Genomic DNA, 23,974 nt, shown 5'->3' on the forward strand with positions numbered 1-23,974 from the left:
ACCACATCAAACGTGCGGCTCGTGCCCAACTTCATGCGAGTGCCGCATTCTCGCATGTGCGTGTCAGGCGAGCGTGTGTGAGTCGAGTTGTCGCATTTCGCATCGAATTCACCCGTTGGAGTAATTTCTGACCGAATAATGGGCATCGTGCGGTTAGTACATTCGCTGAGGATTAGAGAGAACACGTTGTCATGGTACTCGCAGCCGCCACATCGCTCCGCGATGATTTGCAATGTGTCACGACGAGGTTAATGTCCACAGGTTCGCCGTCAAAGCCTCCCTCGCGGGCGGAATGGTTTACTATAGCATCCAGCAGGGATTGTGGTCCAAGTCCGAGGACACTGTGCAGTTGTACGGAAGGATGTACAATAACATCGCGCCTTACGTTAAGGACAATATCCCGAAGGAAGTCGTGAGCGAGGTGAGTCCCATTTTTGAGTGTCAGGTTAGCAATACGTAGCGCGTTTGGATTCACATTTAATTTAAACTGAGTCGTTCGATTTTGAACTTTGAATTCGACGAAAAGTGACAATGAATGATCCGATTGTTAACGATTGTTGCTTAATTATCGAATAGTAATCAAGTAAAATTAAAAATTGATTTTGATAGCTAATGTTAATATTTGAATGATGTGAACATGTAGAGGAAAGTCCCCGATTATGAGATACCATATCGATTTTGCCGAATGTAAGGAAATCTATAGGCAGAATTTAAAAATGTAATACGTTATCTTGAAGAGAATTTAATAAGCTTTAAGTTGGTGAAATGAAAAATCTAATTTAAATATTATTTTTTCTGAAAATTAAAAAAATGTGAAAAAAGAGCTTTACGCAGGATCGAGAAAGTGTGCTCCTAATATAAGATACCTCGAGAAATCGGTGTTAAAAGTGCAAAATACATCAGTATTGCAATTAAAAAACTTTATTAGATAGTTTTATAAAAATACTGCTGCCACAGCCTTCGCCAAATCTTCACGATTCCACTGTCGACGCTTCCTCGTATCTCTAACCTCCATAGTCAGATTCTATAAAAATTAAATACACAAAAATTCGTAATATAAATTCGTATTAACTTTTCTTTAACCTTAAGTAGTATTTTCTTTCTTTTTATTACACTACATAATCTTCATATTCGAGCAATAATTATCTCATATTAAGAGTATCCTGAATATCTCATACGAGCCACACGCCTAGCGGTTCCGCGATCATGAAATCTAACCTCTACAATTAAGCAATTCAACAAATTGCGTATTTTCCTGTTACTACGATTCTACTCTATCATTGCATACTGAATTTATTGCCAACCATTTCTTTATTATATAATAAACAAGGTTTAAAGACTTACCTCAAGTTCCTTTGACATGTTCACAATTTCACAAACCGTTTCTTGCAAAAGCTAAACGCAATAACGAACAATGAATTTTTCACTAAATACATTTTACACCAAGAGTAATAAGTTCATGGTGGAACTAACAGATGGTGCTCACTAGTTTAGCAGAAACCCCATTATCTCATATTAGGAGCATATCTCATAATAGGGGATTCTCCTCTAAATATTTAAATTTACACGTGCAATGATATAAAAAAACTCTTTATTTTATGCTTTTTGCATTGTGCCCCTTTTTAGCTATTTTTAGATAGGTGATTATTTAGGGGAAAAAGGTGTCATTAAATTGTCGTGTGTAGCTACCACCGCTGCCAAGTACCAGCGATCTTTCCAGTATCATGAGATCGTCGTGGAATAAGGGAGTCATGGCGAGCATGAAATTCCTGTCCGAGACTCCGACCCATGTGACCAACGGCATGCAGACGATCTCGAACACCGTGATGACTTACGTCGAGCAACAGAGCGTGTCCGAGAAAAATCAATAGCGATTCCTGATACTGTACTGTGGATTTTAGGCGAGCACTGTACCAGAATCGAGTATCAGTAGAGCTGTTACTGCCTTTTATTCAGGTCTTGTTGACTCATACATCTGCGTACATTGTTAATCATCTCTTCTTAGTCTGTTTTATTAATTTATAGTATATGTGTACAAATAAATATTTTGGCAAAGTTACACGTTAAAGCTGCCGTGAGAAGGGCCGATAGCTATCGATAGTATATCAATACTCTTAGTAAGGATTCTGACGAGTCAGATAGGATAATTAAAACGCAAGATAGTGGGCTTTGTACATATACGAATGTTTATTCTCTCTCAAATAGTTGTACAAACTGTCGCCAACTACGAGTCTCGCTCGACGCTTACACGCTTGAAAACACTTATATTAATGAATAATATCTCGATTCCCTGAAATTCAAAACTACGGATTCCTATCCTATTGTCAAACGAATGTAAAAAGAAAGGACAAAAGGAAACATGTGAGGTCGTGTGAAGGCGCGGCTAAACGTAAACGATAAAAGGGCTCCGTCACGAGTCGCGATGCATACTGGTCCCCGAAAAACAGTGATCATGTAAAGCGTGATGTCTATGTTACGCTAATATTTATAATCGTAATAATGTAATTGCGTAATCTACGGCAAAAGAAAACATGATGGCTCTAGCGCAATAAAGAAAGAGGAATAATAAAATAAAGATGTGCCGATAACGAGTCGAAATACAAACTCGCGAAAGCCCGTTCGTTAAATACAGCCGATACAGAAATCGCGTCCCAAAAAAATAAACGTTTCTTTTCTCGTTTCTCAACAACGATATAGTATCTCTTGCGATGCGGCTGGACGCCCCCAACGCGCGAAATCGAGCTCCCTCGATTCTTCAACCGACCGTCGCACGAGTCTCGTTCGTCCCCAGGAACGAACTCGGCACACTGTGCTTCCGCTGCTTGTGCAATCGCGAATCTATCTAGGCGGAGAAGTCAGAAACTTAAAAGGTAGAAAGTAGGAAATTAAAATGTTATTTTTATTGCGTATATCTCTTTAAAAAAAAGGAACCCCCGTTCGGATCGGTTAAGGAATCGAGCGCCGCAACGTCTAAATTCTTCAGTTAGTCCCCATAAAAATTTGTTTCTGTTTTTAAGTACGCTGTATATATACCTATCTCCCATATATAGATTTATATATATATATATATATTTATATAATTATAATCTTCTTTCTCATAAACTCAACGAAATGACTCTGCGGACCGTGGCCCGCCAATTCGGTACGCTCTCGAGAAGTGCGGCTCACTTCCTGGGCTGCTGGATGATGATGGGACGTGAACAATGCGCCGGCCGTGCGTCGTGCGTCGGTGTAGGCTTCTCGTGGAAGTGTTGCACAGCCTCCGGCGGAAAATCTGCGTTTCCCTTGGCCGGGGCGCCGCTGATCATTATCGTCTTCGGCGGACTGCAACCAGAATTAAGCTTTTAGTTTTCCATAGATGGTTTAGAGAGGATAGAGGCCTATGATGGCCTAGATGTTCTGCTTTTGCTTTCGCAACATCTTGAAAGCATCTGCAAGAAACATCGGCGACGTTAATCGGTTGCGAAATGATAATTCTGAAGCTTCTGCTATATTTTTGCAATACATATCGTATTTTTTTTATTTATATCTGGAGAATCGTGCTGCTTGGTTTCTTGATTATCGTAAGTGATACCGAGTATAGCACAGCAGTGATAATTGCGGTGTTTAGTACGGATTAAGTAAAGATGTCGATGCACTATTAAGCGCAAGTATCTCTATATACGATACTGCTATCGCTATCGCTGCAAACAGTGATTAACGCCGCCGAATTAGAAGTTATCTCGAAAGCGAATGTGTATTACGGCTTCTTGCGCGAGGAAAATTAAGATCATTCGTTTTAATACAAAATTATTTGCAGAAGTTCTGTGAAAGTTTTCGTGCGGCATTATTAAGCTTCCAATTATTCCGGGTTCAGTTGTGTCGTGCGCTTTTGCAGAAACACATAAATTGATTCTCTTTGTGCAAATGTTTCTTCAGATGTAACCCACGTTTATTTTCAATTGCGTAACCTTGTGTTATGTAAATGCACAAAACGCAGATAATTTTGCTTATCAACAGTATATTGGCGACGGACAGGAATGGATTAATCAGAACGGAAACGCGTGAGTTCTTTTTCTTCGTGTTTCGCAATTTTTCGCCTCGTGCTTAAAAACATGGAGAGTTATTCAAATTTATAGAAATACATTCGAGAAATCGTGAACAGGATCGGATTTATGAATGCATCGGCGTACTCGTCCCGCTCGGAGTGAGCGATAATAAAACGCGATTGTAAAACATACGGAAGGAACAAAGGAACATAATTACAAGAAGATACAAGCGTACTCAATCGGAAACAGTCGTTTCATCGATTGACGATGCTGATATCTATATGTATATGCACTTTTGCTCTTCCTCTGAAAGAGAAATATCGATAATGCCAAAACGATTAGCGTTATTAATACTTTTTAGACATTCTAGCGCGGTGAGTGATAAAATCTGACGAAGCTGAGACACTGGACCGCACGTCTATCCGACCTATTAAAATTCGATCAATTGATCGAGCTTAGGTGATCGATTTCTCGGCAATTTTTCAACAACCGTGCTCGTCGTTCGCTTAAATCCGACCCTGCACGCGAGTCGCCATCGCCGCGTGCAACCAGCTGCTACGCCGGAGATGCTTCTCCACGCGTCTTCGTAGAATTGCGACTGATCATGAAATCCGCGTCGGAGGACGAGCATCCTGACCACGTCGACGCGACACGCGTCGCGATGCGAGCGAGGTCGTGCGAATATTAATAGACCGCAGATCTATCAATCTACCTGCTGGACGGCTTGCTCTCCTCGACGTCCTTACTGGGCTTCGTCTCGCGCTCGTCCTTCGGCGTCTTGTGCTGCGTTATCCTCATGCCGCCCGCCTTCACTGAAAGAGAGCGGAACCGCGTGGAGAACCGCGCGGCGCGGTGTTAAAGAAAAAGAAGGCAAAGTAGAAGAGAATCGCGCGGACGAAAGGCCGACCTTGGGCCGAATCGCGATCGACAGGTGGATCCCCCGCTCGCCCGCCCGCCCCGCGACATCGCGAATCGACGCAGTAACCACGGGCCGGGCCGGGCCGCGTTTCCTCGCGACGTATACGGCCGGGTGCATGTACGTATCGGGCGCTAACCTGCCGGCGGATGCCCAGCCTTCAGCTCCAGCTTGCACTCGTCCGCTCCGCTCGACATCTCGTCGTGACCGTCGGTCAGACTCGTCCGCGCTGTCGATTGAGTATTCCTGATGGAAGAGTATCGGCCAGATACCGCCGCCTCGCCGTTCGTTCGTTCGTCCGCAACCGCAACGCAACGCACATACACTGCGCGCTCTCTCTTTTCCGCCGATCCGCTAGCGATACAGCGGCGGCACCCGCCGAGACGCGTCACGGCGCGGAGAGGGGATGCTTCTACGCCGATATCGCTTGTCCCCTCTCGCTATCCCTCCTCTTGTCGCGAATATCACATATGATAAAGAATATGTAGGAAAATTAAATTAAGCACGTTTATGTTAGTTGTGTATCAACTAAATTGACTTAATTAGTTGCAGTCGTATTTAAATATTTTACGTTTATTAGATATAATTAGTTAATGATGTGCTAAACACGCGCAGCTGTATCTAAGAGTGTGAATTTATTTCACGCCGAGAGATATGGACATTACAGTTTTTACATTTGGACTGTTCGTTGCCTTATTTACTAGAAAATTTCGAGTGCAATTAAATATTGAACAAGATTAAAGCAAAATATACAAGTTATACGACAGATAATCAGTTAATTTATCTATCAAATACATATTTTGCCGATGAACATTAAAGTTATGCGCTCGAAAAGAATGTAACGCAATGAAAGAGACGCGGAATCAAGATACGATGATTTATTATAAATTACACAAGTAGAAACCATCTTTTATTCTGATTTATTCCATGAACATATTAATCTGTCTAGAACGTGTACGTTACATCTAAGAGGAAGTGCTAGGTTCTGCCTTAGCTGCTTTTTTCTCAGCGTGATACGCGTAGTGCAGATCCTTGGAGTCCTCGTCGGAGATGTGCACCCAGCCGGTCGATTTCATGTGATAGACTGCAAAAGGAAAACGCATATCCAGACACTGCAAACATCGCGAAGAAACGCGGAATTATTTTATAACCGACCTCTTATGATGCCGCCCGAGTATGCATCCCTGTGCGTCGCGTGGTAGATCGATCTCCGTCCGAGTTCGTACGCCTGCTCGTCGGTCAGGTCCCACCTGTACCCAGAGTCCAGCACACCGAACGCGAACACCGACCCGGAACCCACGCTGAAGACCTTGCCAGGGGTGCGCGTGCCCTCCGAGTCGACGTAGTAAAGCCCGGGACCACGCTTGTCCCAACCAGCCAGCATCATACCTGCAGGATTGCATGCGTACTGTAAATCCTCGTCCCGTGTACGGCACACATGGAATTTATGCGAGTCGCCATGCGAGTAGCTTACCGATACTCAATCCCATTCCCTTGAAATTGTAGATCATGTTCGACATGAGCTTGCTCGCCGCCGCGATCGAGATACGCTCTCTGTTCCTGAGTTCGTACATGCGGCACTGCCTCGCCAGCACGCGGTCCCAGTAGACGCAGTCAGCGGCACCTCCAGCCAGAGTGCCGAGGAGATAATCATTGATCTCTACTATTTTCTTCATGCTAGATGAACCTGAAGAGTGAGATGATAATATCAGTTTGTTCTTATTATAGACAATTTCATGTCAGCCGAGATGAGACGCGATAAGCCTTACCAATGAATTGCCCTCCCGTTGCACGTGAATCCACTGCCAGGATGATACCACCCTGGTACTGGAAACCCAAAGTTGTGGTCCCATGATCGAATTTGATTTTCAAGTGCTTTCCAGTCTCGTCGGTGCCTTGAGCTATACGGCCAAGAGTTTCAGCTGGCTAGAAATACATAAAAGATTGCCAAGCTAAGCTCGCTATTTTCCAGGCAAAACGTAGTATCAATTTCAATTTAACAATCAATTGATCGATATCAATTGAGGATACTTTTCTCTTATTAACGTATGAACGATAACACTTGAGCACGGAGAGAGAATTTAGAAAGAAAACTCTACATTAACGTTGTTGATTATTATTATTATTACTAATTACTGTGACGATAACAAAGCACTTGTTTCATCTCGTTTAATAACTGTGCAGTTTGTTGCAGCCTATACGTCAAACCATCGCATGATACTGCACATTTGCATCTGGCATACTTACATTCACGAACGGCGGCACGGCCAACTGAAGATTGTTGGTGAAATTTCTAGTGTACCCCTCGATCTCATCGTCAATTTTATTCTTCTCTCGCGAATAGCCAAAATCAACGACGGAGTTGATACCACAAACCTCAGCGAGCGCCATTTTTAACCTTACTGACGACTGCTCGTCATCGTCAGTCTCAGTTTCATCTTATCGCTGTAGAGAGCGCACGCGTCTCCGACTCCTAATATTAGTTCTAAAATATTCCGCTACGAGCCTCCATCGTCTTCCACTTAAAAATGAGATGGTAGTATAACTCGATGATATGGCAGGAGAAACTTTTGTTTCGAGTAGTACGACTCAATGATGAAAGAGAGACAAAACATTCTTTTATTTTTAAGTAGAATTTGCAGTAGCAAATGAGGAAACGTTTTATTTTTAGATAGTGTATTTCAGCAATGAGTTGAATTAATCTTTTTATTTGCAAACAATGATATTCAGTGGCAAATAATGCTTTATCCTTCAAATTATAGTACGACTCGTAAAAACATAGTAAATGAAATTTTAATTATAAGTAGAGCGTACTAATAACTCTTAATATAAAAATTTGTTGTTAACAACAACATTTAAATACTTCTTTCTTTGGATTTCAATTTTAAGGTTAACTCCTTTTTGATACAAGCATGAACTTTTGTATATATGCAGAAAGTGGTCAGCGAAAAAGGTTATTTTAAAATCAAATAAAATTTTTAAATAAAACCACATCTTGATGCAAAGAGAGTCTTTTAATATTGGATCATTTAGCACATCATTCTTTGTTACAACAGTCTCAGAGAAAATACGGAGTAAATTTTTCTTCACAGATTTGAGCATCCCAGACTTCAGATCTACAAGCTCATTCTTTTTCCTTCGCTCATTCGATTACTCGACAGCTGCCACAAATCTAACAAAAAAGGAACAGTGTGCTTTTCCCTGCCCAAGCATGTGTTCATCGAAACATCGTGGCCTCGAGTATTCGACTTGAATATCAATGTACAACTGACATTGGAGCTTCTCGAGGGTCATCGCTGAGAATTCGTCGTCCGGATACGGCCCCCACGAACCAGACGAACCGGCTTCACGTATGATGGCCCCGTCCGTTCATCCATTGCTCGCTTGCGTTTCCCTTATTTGTATTCCACGGGGGAGGATCGCGCGTTAGGGCCGCGCGATGGAGAAATCATTAAAGTAACCGCGTGCACCGATAAGGCAAGGCTCACCTTGACCGGGCGCGCTCGAGGAGCGTCCTATAAAAGAAACGGACGCGCCTCGCATCCCGCACAAATCGCATCGCACCGGTACGATGGCCCGCATGATCGTCATCACGCTCCTCACGGTCCTGGCACTCCTGCTGCCGGTCCGCGCGATCGACCTGTCCAACAACAAGAATATCCAACTCGAATTTGCCGACGAGGACGTCGTGCCGAAAACCGCACTGGTGAGTCGTACATAATTTTGTAAAAATATCTTGCGTAGTTTGAGATGTTTCTTACGACGTGTCTTTTGAAATAAAACTTTGGGAATATATAATATGTGTATGTACCCAGATAGCCAAGTCTGCCGAAAGCAGATGATGCTAACTATCTGCTATCAACTATTGCCAGCCAAAAGACAACAAATTTGATACAGAAGTTGTTATTAACGATTAATTCGACAAATTGGTGCCAGAAATGCAACAGAGCTTGCTCGCAAAATCTAAGAACAGATTGGCGGCAGAAACCGAGCAGAATCTGCAAACATGGCTTGAAGTCGGATTGTCGACAGAAACCGAGCAAGATTTGCGCACGCGGAATCTAACGGCAGATTGGCAGCAGAAACCGAACAGGATCTGCAGCTTTTGACAGTATTCAAATTTACACGGCTATGAATATGTGTTTTCGCTCCGCACCGCTATGCGGTGCACACGTTGAGTTCTTACTCGATGTTAAGATTTAGCCTAACAGTTATATAAGTTAATATACGCGCCTTGGCACGATAATATTAATTTTTCTGAAAATTGTTGCACTTGCGGCACAGAGGCTCCCATAGACAACGTCCATGTAGTTCACGCACGCCACAAGCAATCTGAAGTTCGAAAGCAAAATTCGGACTTCAGATTAGAATAAATTAACAATAAGAGAGAGATTATGCAACGAACTGTCAGAAAGACACATCAAGCCAAATGTATTTTAATTTAACAAACAAACAAATGCGTTCTTTTAACACATGATAATATAAAATGCCAATTTATAGTGTGTTAAAAGTAAACACATGCTTTAATATATCGTAAATATGAATGGCCAAAAGCTGCAGATTCTGTTCGGTTTCTGCTGTCAATCTGCCGTCAGATGTTAACAGATCCTGCTCGGTTTCTGCCGCCAATCTGCTGTCAGAGTCTGTTAGCAGGCTCTGCTGGCAGATCACTATCCTAATGCGGACATAACGGATGCCAATTTGCTATCGACTTCTGCAGTAATCTGTTGCCAATCTGCTGGCAGATTGCACACATTTTGCTTACTGGGTAGTAGTATGTGTGTACAGAAATTAAATATAATTTTTCGTCAATTGTCAGCTTTTACGATACGAAAATTTATTAAAAATTTATCCGGCGTTCTTCGCTGGAATATTGAGGTAGATTGTGAAATCTCATCTTCCACAATCCAGAAAAAGATATTGAAGAACAATTTTTTTTTTTGTTGTATTTGCTATGATATTGTCAGACACTATGTACTAAAGAAAGCTCCATGTGTTTTCACACAGAAAAGCCTGGCGCCTGAAGTGTACAGTAATGGATTCATCGGAAATCTCGAGCTCGGCAGACGATACTCCGACGAGACGATTTTCCGCCGCGTAGTCGAGTTCAACAATCCATCGAACACCATCGCCTCAAGTACTCTGACGATGTCTGTTACTAATGGTAAAAAGAATAGTATCGTGTCACAGAACTTTTTGTAACTTAGTTTAATTAATAAATGAAACGTTATTAATATTTTTGATTTTATATTTGCACATTTCTCTTTCTTTTTATCAGGGATCATCCATTACGTCAGCGTGGTGAATGACAACGGCAGCTACGCGGTGACATGCGGTGAATCAAACAGCCTAGGATCGTCCAGGAGCAATATCAACATCCGCGCCTCTCCCAACACGAAATCCTACCTCACGATAGTCGTAGCGGCGCATTAAACACTGCCCAAGTACTATCTTTTGTTTAATAATGATTTTCTTTTAATGCAAAATGCATGTAATTGAAAAGCTTTCTTATCTTAGGAGAAAAGTAGCGCTCATTATAGCTGGTGCATTCATGATAGAAAAGTAAGGAGAATTGTAATTTTACTTTTGCTTGTCGCAGAGCTTTAGGTTTCACAGCTGTGATAACAATTTCCCTCCTGCTATAATACGAAAATAGAAAGCCAATCGATAGGTCAGTTACATATCAAGGCTTACATCTTATCAATCTTTAACAGACATATCTCTATCGCAATCCATCAGAAAAAATTGTTTTTCATCCGTATCGATTATTATAACACAACTACTTTTACTGCTAAAATTCTTTTACCAATGTAAAAATAAAAGCTGGCTCATCATTGATCAGTGATCTTGTGCGTCAATGTCCCAATTCTCCGTGCACGTAAGCATCATTCATGAAAGAGCGAGACACGTGAGTGATGTTGCGTAATGAGCGTCTGGACAAATCTTTTACACATGCGGTTCACGTACGGCATCGCCACGCGTGGCAAATACAAATCTTGCGGATGATTACCGCAATTTTCACAGTGTTGTACGTGATATGCTCGTTTTTCCGTGAAGCCGACCATCATCATAATTAATGAATGAACACCATCCAGTATATGGCATAAATTGTAACAAGTGCCGCGGTCTTAAAATTAAAAACAAGCATGTAATCAAAACATTCACGATCGACAATACGAGGAGAAGAAGAATGCGAAACTCGAGAGTGCGAGCAATCGAATTGATCCTTTTTCCTCCAAGATCTCGTAAAGGATCCTGGCTGCTTTGCATCCGCAATCCCAATGACGCAAAACGGACCAGATTCGTGGGAAGTTTCATACTTAAATATATTTTTCCTTGTGATATTTTTAAACCTCGAGCAGGAAAATACTTAAGATGCATCCTGCATCGATACGGATTCTCGTTCTGAATCGGATCGAGCGATAGTGAACAGTCGTAAAATTCATCTTGCTCCCTCGTACGAGCCGAGGGGAGCTCGTAAGCGGGCCACTTAACAACTAAATAAAATCGTACACCAAAACATTATCCTGTCGAACGGGCTCATTAGAGCATCATCGCGACTTTGCTCTCGCGAGTCCTTTTTCCTCCGTTTAACTCTGCTGCTATAATATAATGTAATTACTTCGTCGCGGGAACGTATCCTTATACTCCTCTTTTTACAGCCGAGAATAATGTAAGAGCGGCACGCATCCGATTTCTTCACTTTGAACATCTCGATTTTGAACGCATCTTATTTATGCTGCAAGTTATACATTATTATTATTATTACCATTATTTATATTCACTCCTTTTTATTCATTATCTAGATTAACACTGCACTGCTAATAAACAATCGTCACTGTTATTCTTTCGCCATCGTCCTCGCTCTGCGCTCCAATTATCCCGATGAAAACGGTCTCACAGCTCAGAGGATTCGTTAATAATGCATATATAATCGAAGTGTTCAACAAACGGCAATTATCTACGACGGCGGAACTTCGTAGCAACGCAAAAAAAGTCCGACAAACTGCACATTTTCTGCACGCGCGCCTCTGAAACTTTCAACGGCCCAGCTCGTCTGCTCGTGCCGTCGCAGTTCGTAATAAACGTAAGAAATTTCTCATGTGCACGGGACACGGCTTTCCATGTACGATCGGTCTTCGGCGACGAAATAGGAGGAAAAAAAAGGGAAACGACGAAGGTAAACGTTTCGCCGGTGTCGGTGAACTCCGAATGCTCGTTTCGCGCGCTCTTCGCCATCGTAATTTATTCATCGACCCCTTTCGTCGGATGGGCACGTCGACGAGACGATTATAGTGCATATACTCATTCTGACCGCTGCAATATTTATGACGGTGCAGCGTACCCTCGCAAGTTTTGCGAGAATTTCGCCGACATGCGTGATAAAATGATATCTCGAAGGTGGGGACAATATCGTTGACGAAGGAAGACAGTACCCCTTTGACGAATGGCATGGATCGTTCAAACGACTACAATGGTACTAGCTATCTTCTCGTTACCAGAATAAACAGCGCAAAATAGCCTTTATATAGTAGTGCAATTATTGCATCAAATATAAATATCTAAAAAATATTTTCTTCGATTTCTTGAGTGCGTGATCACAAAATCTTATATAAAATTGATCGAAATTAATCATACGAGAGGTCTGAACGTCTTCAGTTTGATTCCAACTATCCCGTACAATTAACATTTCAAAAGTGTTTATCTCTGGAATATCTTAAACGCAATTGATTAATTTTTTTATATTTTGATATATTACATTGTGAAATGTGAGAAATTACGTATTGTACTTGAAAGTGATATTTGGATAGAAGATATTAATATGTATTTTAATATTTGATTAATTGACTGCATATAGATCTAGAATGGGCAATTGGTCTGAATCGCCGCATGCTGAAATTCGTCGGTTTGTGGCCGCAGAACAGCGAGAAGGCACGCGAGAAACTATCGTCGAAATTTCAACTGCTGTTCAATGCGATCACGCTGGTCTTCGTACTGACAATACCGGCCATAATGTCACTGATACGGGTATGGGGCGACATGATGCTGATGATAGATAATTTGCAGTTCACTCTCTGTCTGTTGATCACGATATTGAAAGTTGCAATCATGTGGAGTAACAGAGCAGGTACGTATTACTCAATAAGTTATTTATTTCTTTTAGTTCCTGCCCTCACTATACCATTCGATAATTTATTCGCGAACTCTCGAATTTTCTCGAGATTCCCAAAACTATACGACAACAAGTATATCAATTTCCCAATAAACTCGCGCGAGAGAAATACGAAGATGTGTTGTAAGATCTAAATTTTGGAACTTATTTATAATTCCACACCCTCAGAAAGGATTTCTGATAACAAGACGAAAAATATTCTTGACTAATTTAATCATATTACAAGTATAAAAAATATGAAAATAAAACAATTTTTAATTTAAATCAGTAATTTCTATTCTTCTCTCTCGAATTAAATGAGATTGTCTTACTGTCTTGAGACAAGAGTAACATATACAAATTTATGCTTATATATTTTTGTATGTAGAATAATTTGACATTAGCGCCACTTTATAGTAAGGCCAATATTTATGTGTTGCAATCGAAAATCGGGAGTGTTTCTGTGTTTCTGTTATTTACAATGAATAAGTGCAATACTCTACAAGAAATATTAAAAGATGTGGAAATGTAAGTAAGTATATACAATATACTTACTTGAGAAATAAGATTCGAGATAAGACATTTCCATATTTTTTAATATTTCTTGTAGAGTATTGCACTTAATCATTGTAAATAACAGAAACACAGAAATACACAGAAACACTTTCCCGATTTTCGATTACAACACATAAATATTGGCCGTTTTGTGCAGATTCTACAAATTCTCTTACAAGAATAGAATAAGATGTCTTTTAGATCTCACAATATTCTTAAATCAAGAATATTGTGAACTTGCTACAAATTTTTATCTAAATCCTTCTGAGAAAATTAATGAGATAGCACCAAGATTATTTTAATCTAGATTTTCGAATTTTCTATTCAAGATTAAAATATGCTTCTTTTCAATAATAAATATGATTGTCGCTATAGCGATCTTATTTTATGATAGATTAAAGAGTAATAGCATTAAGTCCAGAAATCTTTTCTGTGGGTGCACCCATCAAGCTTTGTCACCGTTGATCGACATGATCGCGAGGGACTGGATGAGGGCGAAGATGAAGGAGGAGCGAGACGTAATGCTGAAACGTGCCAAGACCACTCGCATACTCGCTATATGCGGTGGCGTCCTGATACTCCTGACGCTGGTGTTCGGCCTCGGCTTCTCGTCTCTTGGTATGAGTCTGAGGCTCGTGACAAATCTCACGGATCCCGGTAGACCCTTGCCAATTCAGACGTACTACCTGCACGACGTAACCAGGAGCCCGCAATTCGAGCTGACATTTCTGGCACAAGGGATTGCGCTCACTATATCCGGTATATCTTACACCGGGGTCGACAACTTCCTCGGACTGCTGATGCTGCACATATGCGGCCAGATGGAGAACCTGCACCTGCGAGTACGGAACTTGAGGAGAGATCCGGACTTTAAAGCGACATTGAAGTACAACGTCAGAGATCACATCCGCCTGATCAGGTTCCCGCAAGCGAGTTTCGAGTTTAGATGTGGATCACGGCCGGCACTTAATCTGCCTTTGATAAAAAGTTGACGCAGTTTTCTAAAAATTTCTAATTCACGATTGTAGCTTATAACATATATTGTATATAATATTTATTTAATAGTTTCGAGAAATAATAATTATCGCTATCAAGAATTGTTAAGTAACGTTACTAATTTATACAAACGTGTAAATGATCAATATCGATCATGCAGTTTGCAAATATCGTGCGAAATTTCAATTTCTGCCTTCCGCAATTGCAGATCCATTGAAATAATTGATGATACATTTAATTTAATGCTGCTCGGCCTGACATTTTTATTTGGCATACTATTCTGTCTTCATGGATTTCTAATAATTAATGTAAGTGTGATTTTACTAAAAAAAATGTACAATCTGAATTTAAATTATGAATAACGGAATGTAGATCATGAGATGTATTTATAAAAAATGCATTAATGATGTTAAAGTATAAAGGAAATTCCAATTTGATATCCAAAGGTTTTGAAAGAAGGAGGCCAATTATCAGTTATGCAATTTGTTAATTTCGTTGCTGCTAGTGTGACCGTTTTAACGCACATGTGTCTATACTGTGCAGTCGGCGAACTTCTCGTGTCACAAGTAGGTAGAAGAATGGATAATAGCTTCAACAATAACGTACAATGTTAATTAATTATATCGATTAAAAAATAAATTTCGTAACTTAGTTTTTGCCGTGAATCATTACATCATCCGAATTGTATAATATATTGTATAATAATTTGCCTATTAAAATATTTAAATAATTTTAGTTTGCATTAGAGCTTAATTAATATAAGTACTTTCAAAGTAATCAATAAAGATCAATCTTTCTATAATATATTATGATATGATTTGAATATATTCTATTCGATCGAATTAACTTTTTCGCAGTCAGAATTATGTGTAAATCATATTTTCTCAGTGTGAAAAAGTTCACCACGCTACGTACGAATACATGTGGTACACTTTGGAGCCAAAGAAAGCGAAAAACTTAACACTAATGATGCTGCGTGCGAACAAACCACTCCACGTTACGGCGGGAAAGACGTTTCCGATGACGATGGCCACGTTTTGCAACGTGAGTATAATATACAATATACAATCATTCATGAATTATCAGGAAATAATATTGTTAATGACGTAGAGTGCATTTTACGACTTCTTAATAATCAATTTGTCCCGAGGCATCGTTATTCGTTTAAATCTCTAGTTTTTACGACATGTTAGTATGATAAAACCAATGTTTCAGATACTAAAAACGTCGGCGGGCTACGTATCCGTATTACTTGCCAATCGAAATTAACGATGGTGCAATTAGAGTAAGTTAGTAGTCAATTTTAGCACGACACCATCATATTCATGGAGGAGTGAGTTGGAAGTGTTTTATATGAGCATATAAATGTGTTATATGCGAAAATGTATGTAACATATTAAAAATACATTATTTCCTTTATCAATCACGTGTTTCATCGGAATTAGATTTTAAGTTTCTGTTTCACGTTTGCAACTATCGATTTTTTATCAAATTATCGATCGCACGTAGATAGGAAGATGATAATGATAAGGCAGATGCAAAAGTATATATTATACAACGACATTTATTCAGGTAGATATATTATTTTTCAATTAGAAGAACTACTTTTTTTTACCTTACTCTCTTGAAGCAGTAAATCACCTTTGGGTTTTAGTTTACTATCAAGGATTCGTTGCCTCTCCCGTTTCTCCTCTTCTTGCTGCCGAGCATGCCTATCGACCGCATAATCTATCTCCGACACTAATTTAACAATTCTTTCCTACAAATCACAACACGAATAAGAGATACAGGGAGAATTAATTCATAAAATAAACTCCAGCTAATTTTACGTACTGCGTATTGCTTCTGCGTGTCCATCCTTGTTTTTTGTCTTGTTCCAAGTGGTGTGGGCCTGCCATCTTTAAATGAATAATCCGGTAGATTTGTCAGGGGACCGAACGTAGTTGGATTGCTTGTTAACCCCTGCCTGAAGAAATGGGTTAATTAAACTACAGAATAATATATAATAACCGTGTTTCATCTTAACTTTAGAACGTTCATTAATAATATTGCAGTAGAACATATCAATAACATATCTCTCATATAATAGTTATTTATTTTAATATTTTTTAATGTAAATAAATGTAGATATAATTATTTTACTATATTATCACTTTTAGAGCAATGTACATTCATGCTTTATGTTAAGAAAGAAATATTTTTTTAGAAAGAATTGTACCTCCACCTCCACTTATGGTTCAACGCACAAAATTGATGAAATCCGTTAACCATGACACCGTAATCTACAATCACAGATAATACAAAATACTGGTGCTTGTTCTCGTATAATAACTTACATCAATAATGAATTTTATGTTCCAGAAAATATGTGTAATGTTCCGCGTATGAAATTGGTAAATAACAAGTGGAACAAAATCATAACCATGTTTAATTTTTTATTTTTGAGGTAAGTACTAACTTATGTGTCGCTTGACGCGAAATATCGCTCCTGCTACGGACACCATGTTTAATAAGGATTTTGTGTTAACTCGATGACAATATTAATTTAATACTCTGCGGTATTTATTACATTACACTGTATTTTTAGGTTAATATGTTTATAGGCGTGTGTTGCACATTGAACATTGCCGCAACTGTTTCTGTATTAATTCAGTAATACCAACGTAAAACACATGTTCTTTTTAGCTGCACTTCCTGTACTTATCTTTTCTCATCTGTATCGTGACGATATTATATTTTATTAAATATTTGACTTACAGAATGTAGTGCAATTAAATATAGGATTATTTAAAAAAGTATTGATTTTTGTTAAAAAAAATTAAATTAATCGCTCATTTTGGTATTTTGTAAATGTTGATCATTTTAAAATCGAAATATTTGAAATGAAATATTTAAACTTAAAATAGGTATTTTATAACAGAAGTAAATAAAATTAAACTATATTATTACACACACACCTGAATATTTGTGATACATAATAATTCAGATTCAACAAATTTATATTAGACAAAACAATGATGCAAAACATTTATTACATAGTTATATGCATATTTACATATTTTAGTTAACTATGTACACGAATGACGGAATAACTGTCGCAATTAGCTTCGTACACCCGGGACGCGATACAGGAACTCCCCGTCGTCATCGTAATAGCAATCGTTGATCCGGTACGTCATGCCAGGTTTGTGCAGGTGCTTCGCGATCTTTATTGGCTTGGCGTACTCCAATTGCGTGTCTGCCTTTTTGTTCCATGCTTTCACGTATGTATCCACCGCGTCCTCCTTAGTTGATGTGAAATCCAACGCCTTACTCTCACGTTTAGAAACTGCACGCTCGCTTTTGTCAGACTTCCGTACAAGTTTCGACTCGGTGGTCTCTTCCGCACTAACTTCCGCTGCATCAGTTGCAGCTCTCAGCTGTTTTTTATACACATCCAGCAGAACCATACCTTCCTGTGGACACTCCTTGTATATATCCTCCAGCTTTGCTTTCACGAATTCGTTAAACGGGAGTGCGTCATCGTGCTTCGTCTCCTTTTTCCGATTAGACAGCGTTAAATCATATTTCTTTGAATCTGCTTGCGATAGTAACGCAAGATTCCGGTTTTTACTCGACGTGAATTCCTCCGAATCTTCAACTGCAAAACTGGATTCATCAGATTTAATATTTATACTGGAAGAATCGTGAGTTTGATGAGAATGCTCGGGGGTAGTCGAGGCTCCATTTGAATTATCCCCTTGTGGCAATAATCTTTCGTCGCTCTGTCTTTCGTTCAAGCAAGATTGTACGATGTTCGAGAATAATTGACTCTTTGGTTTCGCGAATTCCGGCTTGGGTGTAACAAATTGTTTTGCCAGCGACTCCCTGTCCGTCAGGATAATCTTTCTGTTCTTGAACTTTGCTAGATGTTTGCCAAGCATAGGACTCACCGGTAATTTTCCAGTTTGAAACTTCTTCCAATTGTCGACCACCGCATTGTCGTACTGAATGACCCTATCTACCGACTTAGGCGCCCATTTGGCCTTCAAAATCTTTTGTACAGTTTCTGGTAGAGCTGGAAAACTCTCGCTGAGTCTCTCTATCGTCCATTCTTCTGGATCAGTTTCATGCAACTTGCGAATTAGATTTGTCTCCGCAAATGTCAGAAAACGTGGCTCTTTTTCCTTGAAATACTTTTGGGCTGTGATCTGTTGCTTCAGACGCTCCTTGTTTTGCCACATTTCCCTGAAAAATATTGTTTGTTAATGTTTAAATTTCTTTTCATGCTGTACTTTATACCTATATAGAATTTTTACATTAATTCTTCAGATTAGGTTACAATACAAGTGATAATAGTTCCACGTGAAACATGCTTCAACGAAGCATCGAACGCAAGGTTTTCGTATCGATATAAGGCATACCTCTCGTGCATCCTGTGACTCTCGCTGACATTCATGAAATCTGACTCGAATTCGCTCATGTCCTCGGCATCGAAAATCTCCATATCCTCTTCCTCAATTAATCGTAGCTTCCCACGAATACCGGCGAGCGAAGGCTCCTTTAGCTCAGAAGACATCTCTGGCTTTCTTGACCTCGTTGGCTTCGCTGCTTTGCGGCTAAACAGCCTACGCATTACGATCGGCAACATCCTAACTTCATTCATCGCGAAATTCAACTGATACAAGTTCTTCTACACCTCGTGTCGCCGGTAAACAAGCGATTGTGCATGTACGATCCGCGTGAGGCCGCACATTCGCCATCTAGCAGCTCGAGCGTCCGCACAGATGGATTTACGAACACTGATAACCGAACAGCTGATACGCACTGTTCGGCGTTCGCTACTTCTGCTAGAGTTGTTGATCGGTTACAACGCGCAGTAGCTTCAATACGACATTCTGTATGTTTCTTCTTATAGTCTCTGAATTAAGAAGAGTACGTTTTAATGAATTGACATTAACACGTTCACGAGAAATTCGTATGTTCAAATAAAAATGATGAGGGAGCCGTGCTCACTTTAATACTGCGTAACGAGTGAAGAAATAAACGAGATAAATCTAACGAATTGGGGGAACGAGTTTGAAGTCGAGTATCTACATTGGCAATGCCTTGTTGCTGTGTCATAGGATGTCACAACAGAGCAGAAAAAGGGCACAAACTCTATAAATTGCCCCAAGGAAGTAAAAACAGCACCAGGAGGAGACAATGGATAGAAAATATCAAGAGAGATCCATTGCCACTGCATGCATATGTTTGCCAAGTGAGCTTCCTTCAGCTATATTATATTATAAAAATTCGTCGTTTGCAGTATCCACTGCCTTTTTAGCGCTACTTAAAATTTGGTGCGAAGTAACGCATCTTGACAATGTTTTGTGTGGCAAGAGAAATGGATTTGATGAATATTTGTCACTGTATGATTACAATTATTATGTTATATGAATAATTTTGTATATTGTACAGCTTGCAATAAAATAAGATCTGTGCTTAAAGATTCTAGGAAATTAAATAGTTTTGATGTGCAATGCTTCTTTTATTTCTTCCAGGATCACTTTACGAACGATCAGTTTGAACTGAGAAGAGCGGATCATAAGAAATTATTAAAATGGAATGCCGTTCCCACCGTATTCCCTCATAATAAAACAGACATGAACAGAATGCCCAGGCAAACGGAAATGGTCACAACTGCCCTTGACTGCAACGATTTATCGGAGGAGATTATCATGGAAAACATGAAGCTAGAATCTAGAGTGAAACAAGAAATAAATGTCAGGAATACTAGGAGTAACGGCGACTCGGACGAAGTAGCAGCTTTAAAGAGTGAACTGAATTCCTCCCGCAAGCAAATACGCACTCTAAAGACTATTATATCCCAGCTGCAGGCGATTATAGAGAGATTAGTAGACGAGAATTACGTAGACGAAATAAATGATCCCGTGTAAAGGACTCGATGCTTGTTTTCTTATGCTTGGAATCGGCTTAAGTGCTCTTCAGATTGTTCTTTAGGTGCTATTAATCAAAAAGAAAAATCTTTATCTTAAGACTAATTAAGAAAAGATACTCTTGATATAGAAATATTCAAAACGCTCTTACAATGATGAAAACACCTCTAAAGTGACTTAAAAATTGGCGGAAAGGCTACGTTGAAGGCGCTTTTATCGTTGTAAGCTTCTGAATATTCTGAATATAAGCCATATGCGATATTCGGGTTTCCCGCGAGAGCGGTCGATGCCCGTTCGATAGAGTCGCCCAGCGATGGGCGCGGGATCATGAGATTCTGATTGATCTCGAGAAAGGAGATGGGCAGGAATTCGGTTGATAAAGTACACTGCACTTTCGAGTAACAATTTTTCTTTTTCTTTATTGTTGATTGAAGTCAATTTCACTTCAAGTCGGGAGCTCGGAGAGCGATAACAATTACGAAACCAACAAATAACAGTTCACGAAAATAACTTATTTGTCACGACTCGAAAATAAGGCTTTCAATACTTTGAAGAAAACGGAGCGGTTTAGAAAGCTTTAGCTACCTCCCATTCTTCTGTTGGTAGTCATTCTTCAGTCATTTTATTACTGTCGCACTCTGTGTTCAAAACGGCGTGGTGCACTTGGCCAAATAAAACAAACTGCGAAAAATGGCGGACGAGAACGAGGATCAGTGGTTGTACGGGGACTCGGCGGACGCGAAGGAGTACACGCCGGTGAGCACACAAGCGGACGTTCAGCATGATGATTCAACGCCCGGTAAGACTCAGGAAAAGGCCCAGCCTCAGGAGGAACAAGGTTCCGCAGAGGTTCCCAGCGAGACCCCGTCTGAGGTGAGATAACCTCTTTCAATCAATTACTACAAGTTGAACGCAAAGTATAATGTAAAATACGATATAAAGACATTTTATTTTATTTCTAGAATCCTTATTTTGAAGCTTTAATATACACTCGATGATTCATATTGCATCTTCCTGCCTTATTACTTGCACGTTTGCTCTAAACGGATAATATAACCTATACGTGACACTTGTATAATAAACAGTGTCAAATAGTCGAATATATAAAAAAACTTGTATAAATAGTGAACATTGTAAACAATCAACGCGCTTCTCAGAAAATAATAAGCATTCTTTCCACAGGTGCAGGATGATGCTGGCTCCCCTGTTGGCGGTGGCGAGGAATCCTTGCAAAATAATATGCAAGAAGAGGCCAATGCGGATGCGAATAAAAATGGAACGAGGGAAGCCTCGAGCCAAGAGGACGGCGAGGCGCCGAGCGACTCCGATTCGGACGACGACGTGCATGTCGTCATCGGGGACATCAAGTCGACGCCGGCGTATGGCAGCCTGAATATCAAGAGAGGAGGATTGTTAACTAGTGCATCCGGTGTGCCGGATAAGCTCAACAAGCAGCCTGGGAAGTTCAGTATAGATGAATTCGAGACCATCGGAGTCATCAATGGAATACCGGCTCATGAGTTCAACCTCGATCAACTGGAGGATAAGCCGTGGCGGCAGCCTGGCGCGGACATTACAGACTACTTTAACTACGGCTTTAACGAGGAGACGTGGAGGGCGTACTGCGAGCGTCAAAAGCGAATGCGTAGTGAGTCCGGTGTGGGATTGATCCTAAACGCGGGCGGCGGTGGTGGCAATCCAGGCGGCATGCGAGTGCCCCAAGTAGCGATAACCAATGACAATAGCAAGTACTCGGGTATTATGGGTCCCAAGAGAGCCGGCCCACCTCCGGGACGGAAAATGGCAGGAACTATAGATGTTATCGGCAGTTCCGGTTTGGCCTCTAGGCGGAATCTCGATAAATCTCCACCGAAGGGTAACGTTATACAGGTGATGACTGCCGATAGGAGGGAATATTCGAGGAAACCCGGTTTCCCCGACATGAGCGTGCCACCACCCGGAGCGGGCATGCCGCCGTTCGACATGCCGCCGCCGGGATACACTGGAGAACCTACGCCGTTCTACATGCCGGAAGCAGACCCCTATTATCACAGCTACGAGCCTACACAGGATAATCAATGGGGCAATGATCCGGTAAGAGAGCAGCACACTGTATGAAAACATTTGTAGAAAATTAGAAAGTACAATTACGCCCTTATTTCTAACTTGTTAAACAATTTGACTTTGATGAGAAATAAAAGTAAAAGTATTAATTTTATTGCTTCTCTTTAGACATGGCAGCCGACGAATCTAGCGATCCCGATGACCGAGGACGAGGATGATAAGGACGCGGGACCCAAGACGATACCCACGATGGTCCCACCAACGTCCATTCCTCCACTGATGCAGTCGCGTGATCCACGCGACGGCAGAGATCGCGAGCGAGACAGAGACAGGGATCGGGACCGAGAAATGGATTCTATGAGCAGAGACAGAGACAGGGATAAGGACAGGGATCGTGATCGTGACAGGGAGAAGGATTCCATGATGAGGGACCGCGATCGAGATAGGGATTCGATGACTAGGGATGAGGACCGGGAGCGCGATCGATCGAGATCGCAATATCGGCATAAAGATCGGTAATGAACCGTCCTTTTTTATGAAAATTTTGTACTAGAATTATTTTGTAAATTGTAGTTAACTTATGATTTGATAGATTAGTTTTTATTTTCATTACGTTAATCATTGTTCAACAATTTGTTAAATGTTGATTCGTGTTCTCCAGGCATCGGCATCGTTCGAGATCCCGATCTCGCAGGCACAAATCGAGATCCAGGAGCCCAAGCCGACGCAAGAAGAAATCAAGACGCTCAGATAGGGAACGCTCTAAAGAGGAGAGTGAATAAAGAACGATTATAATGTATACAAGTAATCCTCACATCTTAATTTACAATTATGTCGTAACGGAACACAATTTACACATTAGGAAGTAATAGTTTTTCATAAAATGAATTAACGTTTGTTCTCCTGGTCGTCACCGGGAGTGAATATATGCATTAATACAATAAATATTATATGCACGAAGTTAATTGTAAGATACATCGAGAGACGATTGTACAGCTTTTCGCAAGAATTATAACTTATTTTGATAAGTTATTAATGGAAATAATAAAAACTGTTGGAGGACTGATTGCAAAGATAAAGAAGACAAAGTTATATCTTTATTTATGTATTACACTTGAGATCTATCATAAAATACATTCCATTGTAACTTTCACACGTATTTTCATCATACACTTTCTAAGAATAATAAATAAAATGATTACATTTTCGAAAAACATTTATATTTCGTCATCGGAAAATACAATTAAAATAAGTAAATTTTAATTTAATTTAAATGAAAAAAAATTAGTTTTTGCAAAGTATTATGACAGAATTAATTGATATCAATGACTAAAAGTCAGAAAAG

At 40.1% G+C, this 23,974-nt stretch overlaps 9 protein-coding genes across 13 annotated transcripts; 5 read left to right on the top strand and 4 right to left on the bottom strand.

The window, feature by feature from the left end:
• Window positions 1-17: 17 nt before the first annotated feature.
• Window positions 18-2,557, top strand: LOC105287570 (MICOS complex subunit MIC13). Of its 2 annotated transcripts, none has more exons than XM_011353184.3 (3): window positions 18-194; window positions 262-421; window positions 1,686-2,557. In XM_011353184.3, exons 1-3 carry the CDS (start codon window positions 139-141, stop codon window positions 1,869-1,871), a joined length of 402 nt encoding a protein of 133 aa, XP_011351486.1. In that variant the 5' UTR covers window positions 18-138; the 3' UTR covers window positions 1,872-2,557. The 2 variants fall into 2 exon arrangements, with proteins under 2 accessions (XP_011351486.1, XP_011351487.1); XM_011353185.3 differs by having other exon boundaries at window positions 19-152.
• Window positions 2,165-5,302, bottom strand: LOC105287572 (death-associated protein 1). Its single transcript, XM_011353186.3, has 3 exons — window positions 5,084-5,302; window positions 4,741-4,840; window positions 2,165-3,324 (listed from the first exon to the last, which is right to left on the bottom strand). Exons 1-3 carry the CDS (start codon window positions 5,139-5,141, stop codon window positions 3,165-3,167), a joined length of 318 nt encoding a protein of 105 aa, XP_011351488.1. The 5' UTR covers window positions 5,142-5,302; the 3' UTR covers window positions 2,165-3,164.
• Window positions 5,303-5,560: 258 nt separating this feature from the next.
• LOC105287569 (proteasome subunit beta type-5) lies at window positions 5,561-7,374 on the bottom strand. Its single transcript, XM_011353183.3, has 5 exons — window positions 7,192-7,374; window positions 6,714-6,870; window positions 6,419-6,631; window positions 6,100-6,333; window positions 5,561-6,028 (listed from the first exon to the last, which is right to left on the bottom strand). Exons 1-5 carry the CDS (start codon window positions 7,333-7,335, stop codon window positions 5,910-5,912), a joined length of 867 nt encoding a protein of 288 aa, XP_011351485.1. The 5' UTR covers window positions 7,336-7,374; the 3' UTR covers window positions 5,561-5,909.
• Window positions 7,375-7,443: 69 nt separating this feature from the next.
• LOC105287567 lies at window positions 7,444-10,781 on the top strand. 4 transcript variants are annotated; one of them, XM_011353177.3, is made up of 4 exons: window positions 7,444-7,897; window positions 8,037-8,650; window positions 9,952-10,108; window positions 10,223-10,781. In XM_011353177.3, exons 2-4 carry the CDS (start codon window positions 8,516-8,518, stop codon window positions 10,375-10,377), a joined length of 447 nt encoding a protein of 148 aa, XP_011351479.1. In that variant the 5' UTR covers window positions 7,444-7,897; window positions 8,037-8,515; the 3' UTR covers window positions 10,378-10,781. The 4 variants fall into 4 exon arrangements, with proteins under 4 accessions (XP_011351479.1, XP_011351480.1, XP_011351481.1 ...); XM_011353178.3 differs by having other exon boundaries at window positions 7,444-7,725; XM_011353179.3 differs by having other exon boundaries at window positions 7,444-7,705.
• A 105-nt stretch (window positions 10,782-10,886) lies between these two features.
• LOC105287568 (odorant receptor Or2) lies at window positions 10,887-16,069 on the top strand. The gene is made up of 7 exons (XM_011353182.3): window positions 10,887-12,421; window positions 12,803-13,072; window positions 14,102-14,570; window positions 14,856-14,955; window positions 15,094-15,213; window positions 15,536-15,691; window positions 15,863-16,069. The coding sequence occupies exons 1-7, from the start codon at window positions 12,397-12,399 to the stop codon at window positions 15,914-15,916; spliced, it is 1,194 nt and encodes a 397-aa protein (XP_011351484.1). The 5' UTR covers window positions 10,887-12,396; the 3' UTR covers window positions 15,917-16,069.
• A 124-nt stretch (window positions 16,070-16,193) lies between these two features.
• On the bottom strand, window positions 16,194-17,305 carry LOC113561985 (39S ribosomal protein L52, mitochondrial). Its single transcript, XM_026969734.1, has 4 exons — window positions 17,106-17,305; window positions 16,866-16,929; window positions 16,481-16,613; window positions 16,194-16,406 (listed from the first exon to the last, which is right to left on the bottom strand). Exons 1-4 carry the CDS (start codon window positions 17,149-17,151, stop codon window positions 16,236-16,238), a joined length of 414 nt encoding a protein of 137 aa, XP_026825535.1. The 5' UTR covers window positions 17,152-17,305; the 3' UTR covers window positions 16,194-16,235.
• A 342-nt stretch (window positions 17,306-17,647) lies between these two features.
• Window positions 17,648-19,382, bottom strand: LOC105287565. Its single transcript, XM_026969733.1, has 2 exons — window positions 19,051-19,382; window positions 17,648-18,874 (listed from the first exon to the last, which is right to left on the bottom strand). The coding sequence occupies exons 1-2, from the start codon at window positions 19,290-19,292 to the stop codon at window positions 17,749-17,751; spliced, it is 1,368 nt and encodes a 455-aa protein (XP_026825534.1). The 5' UTR covers window positions 19,293-19,382; the 3' UTR covers window positions 17,648-17,748.
• Window positions 19,383-19,458: 76 nt separating this feature from the next.
• LOC105287566 (pre-mRNA 3'-end-processing factor FIP1) lies at window positions 19,459-23,836 on the top strand. Its single transcript, XM_011353175.3, has 5 exons — window positions 19,459-19,886; window positions 20,170-21,438; window positions 21,748-22,659; window positions 22,798-23,144; window positions 23,291-23,836. The coding sequence occupies exons 2-5, from the start codon at window positions 21,256-21,258 to the stop codon at window positions 23,409-23,411; spliced, it is 1,563 nt and encodes a 520-aa protein (XP_011351477.1). The 5' UTR covers window positions 19,459-19,886; window positions 20,170-21,255; the 3' UTR covers window positions 23,412-23,836.
• LOC113561937 lies at window positions 19,731-20,565 on the top strand. The gene is made up of 2 exons (XM_026969600.1): window positions 19,731-19,886; window positions 20,170-20,565. The coding sequence occupies exons 1-2, from the start codon at window positions 19,731-19,733 to the stop codon at window positions 20,563-20,565; spliced, it is 552 nt and encodes a 183-aa protein (XP_026825401.1).
• Window positions 23,837-23,974: the final 138 nt, after the last annotated feature.

Source organism: Ooceraea biroi, chromosome 5 (assembly GCF_003672135.1).
Source record: "Ooceraea biroi isolate clonal line C1 chromosome 5, Obir_v5.4, whole genome shotgun sequence".
NCBI classification, from domain to species: Eukaryota; Metazoa; Arthropoda; class Insecta; order Hymenoptera; family Formicidae; genus Ooceraea; species Ooceraea biroi.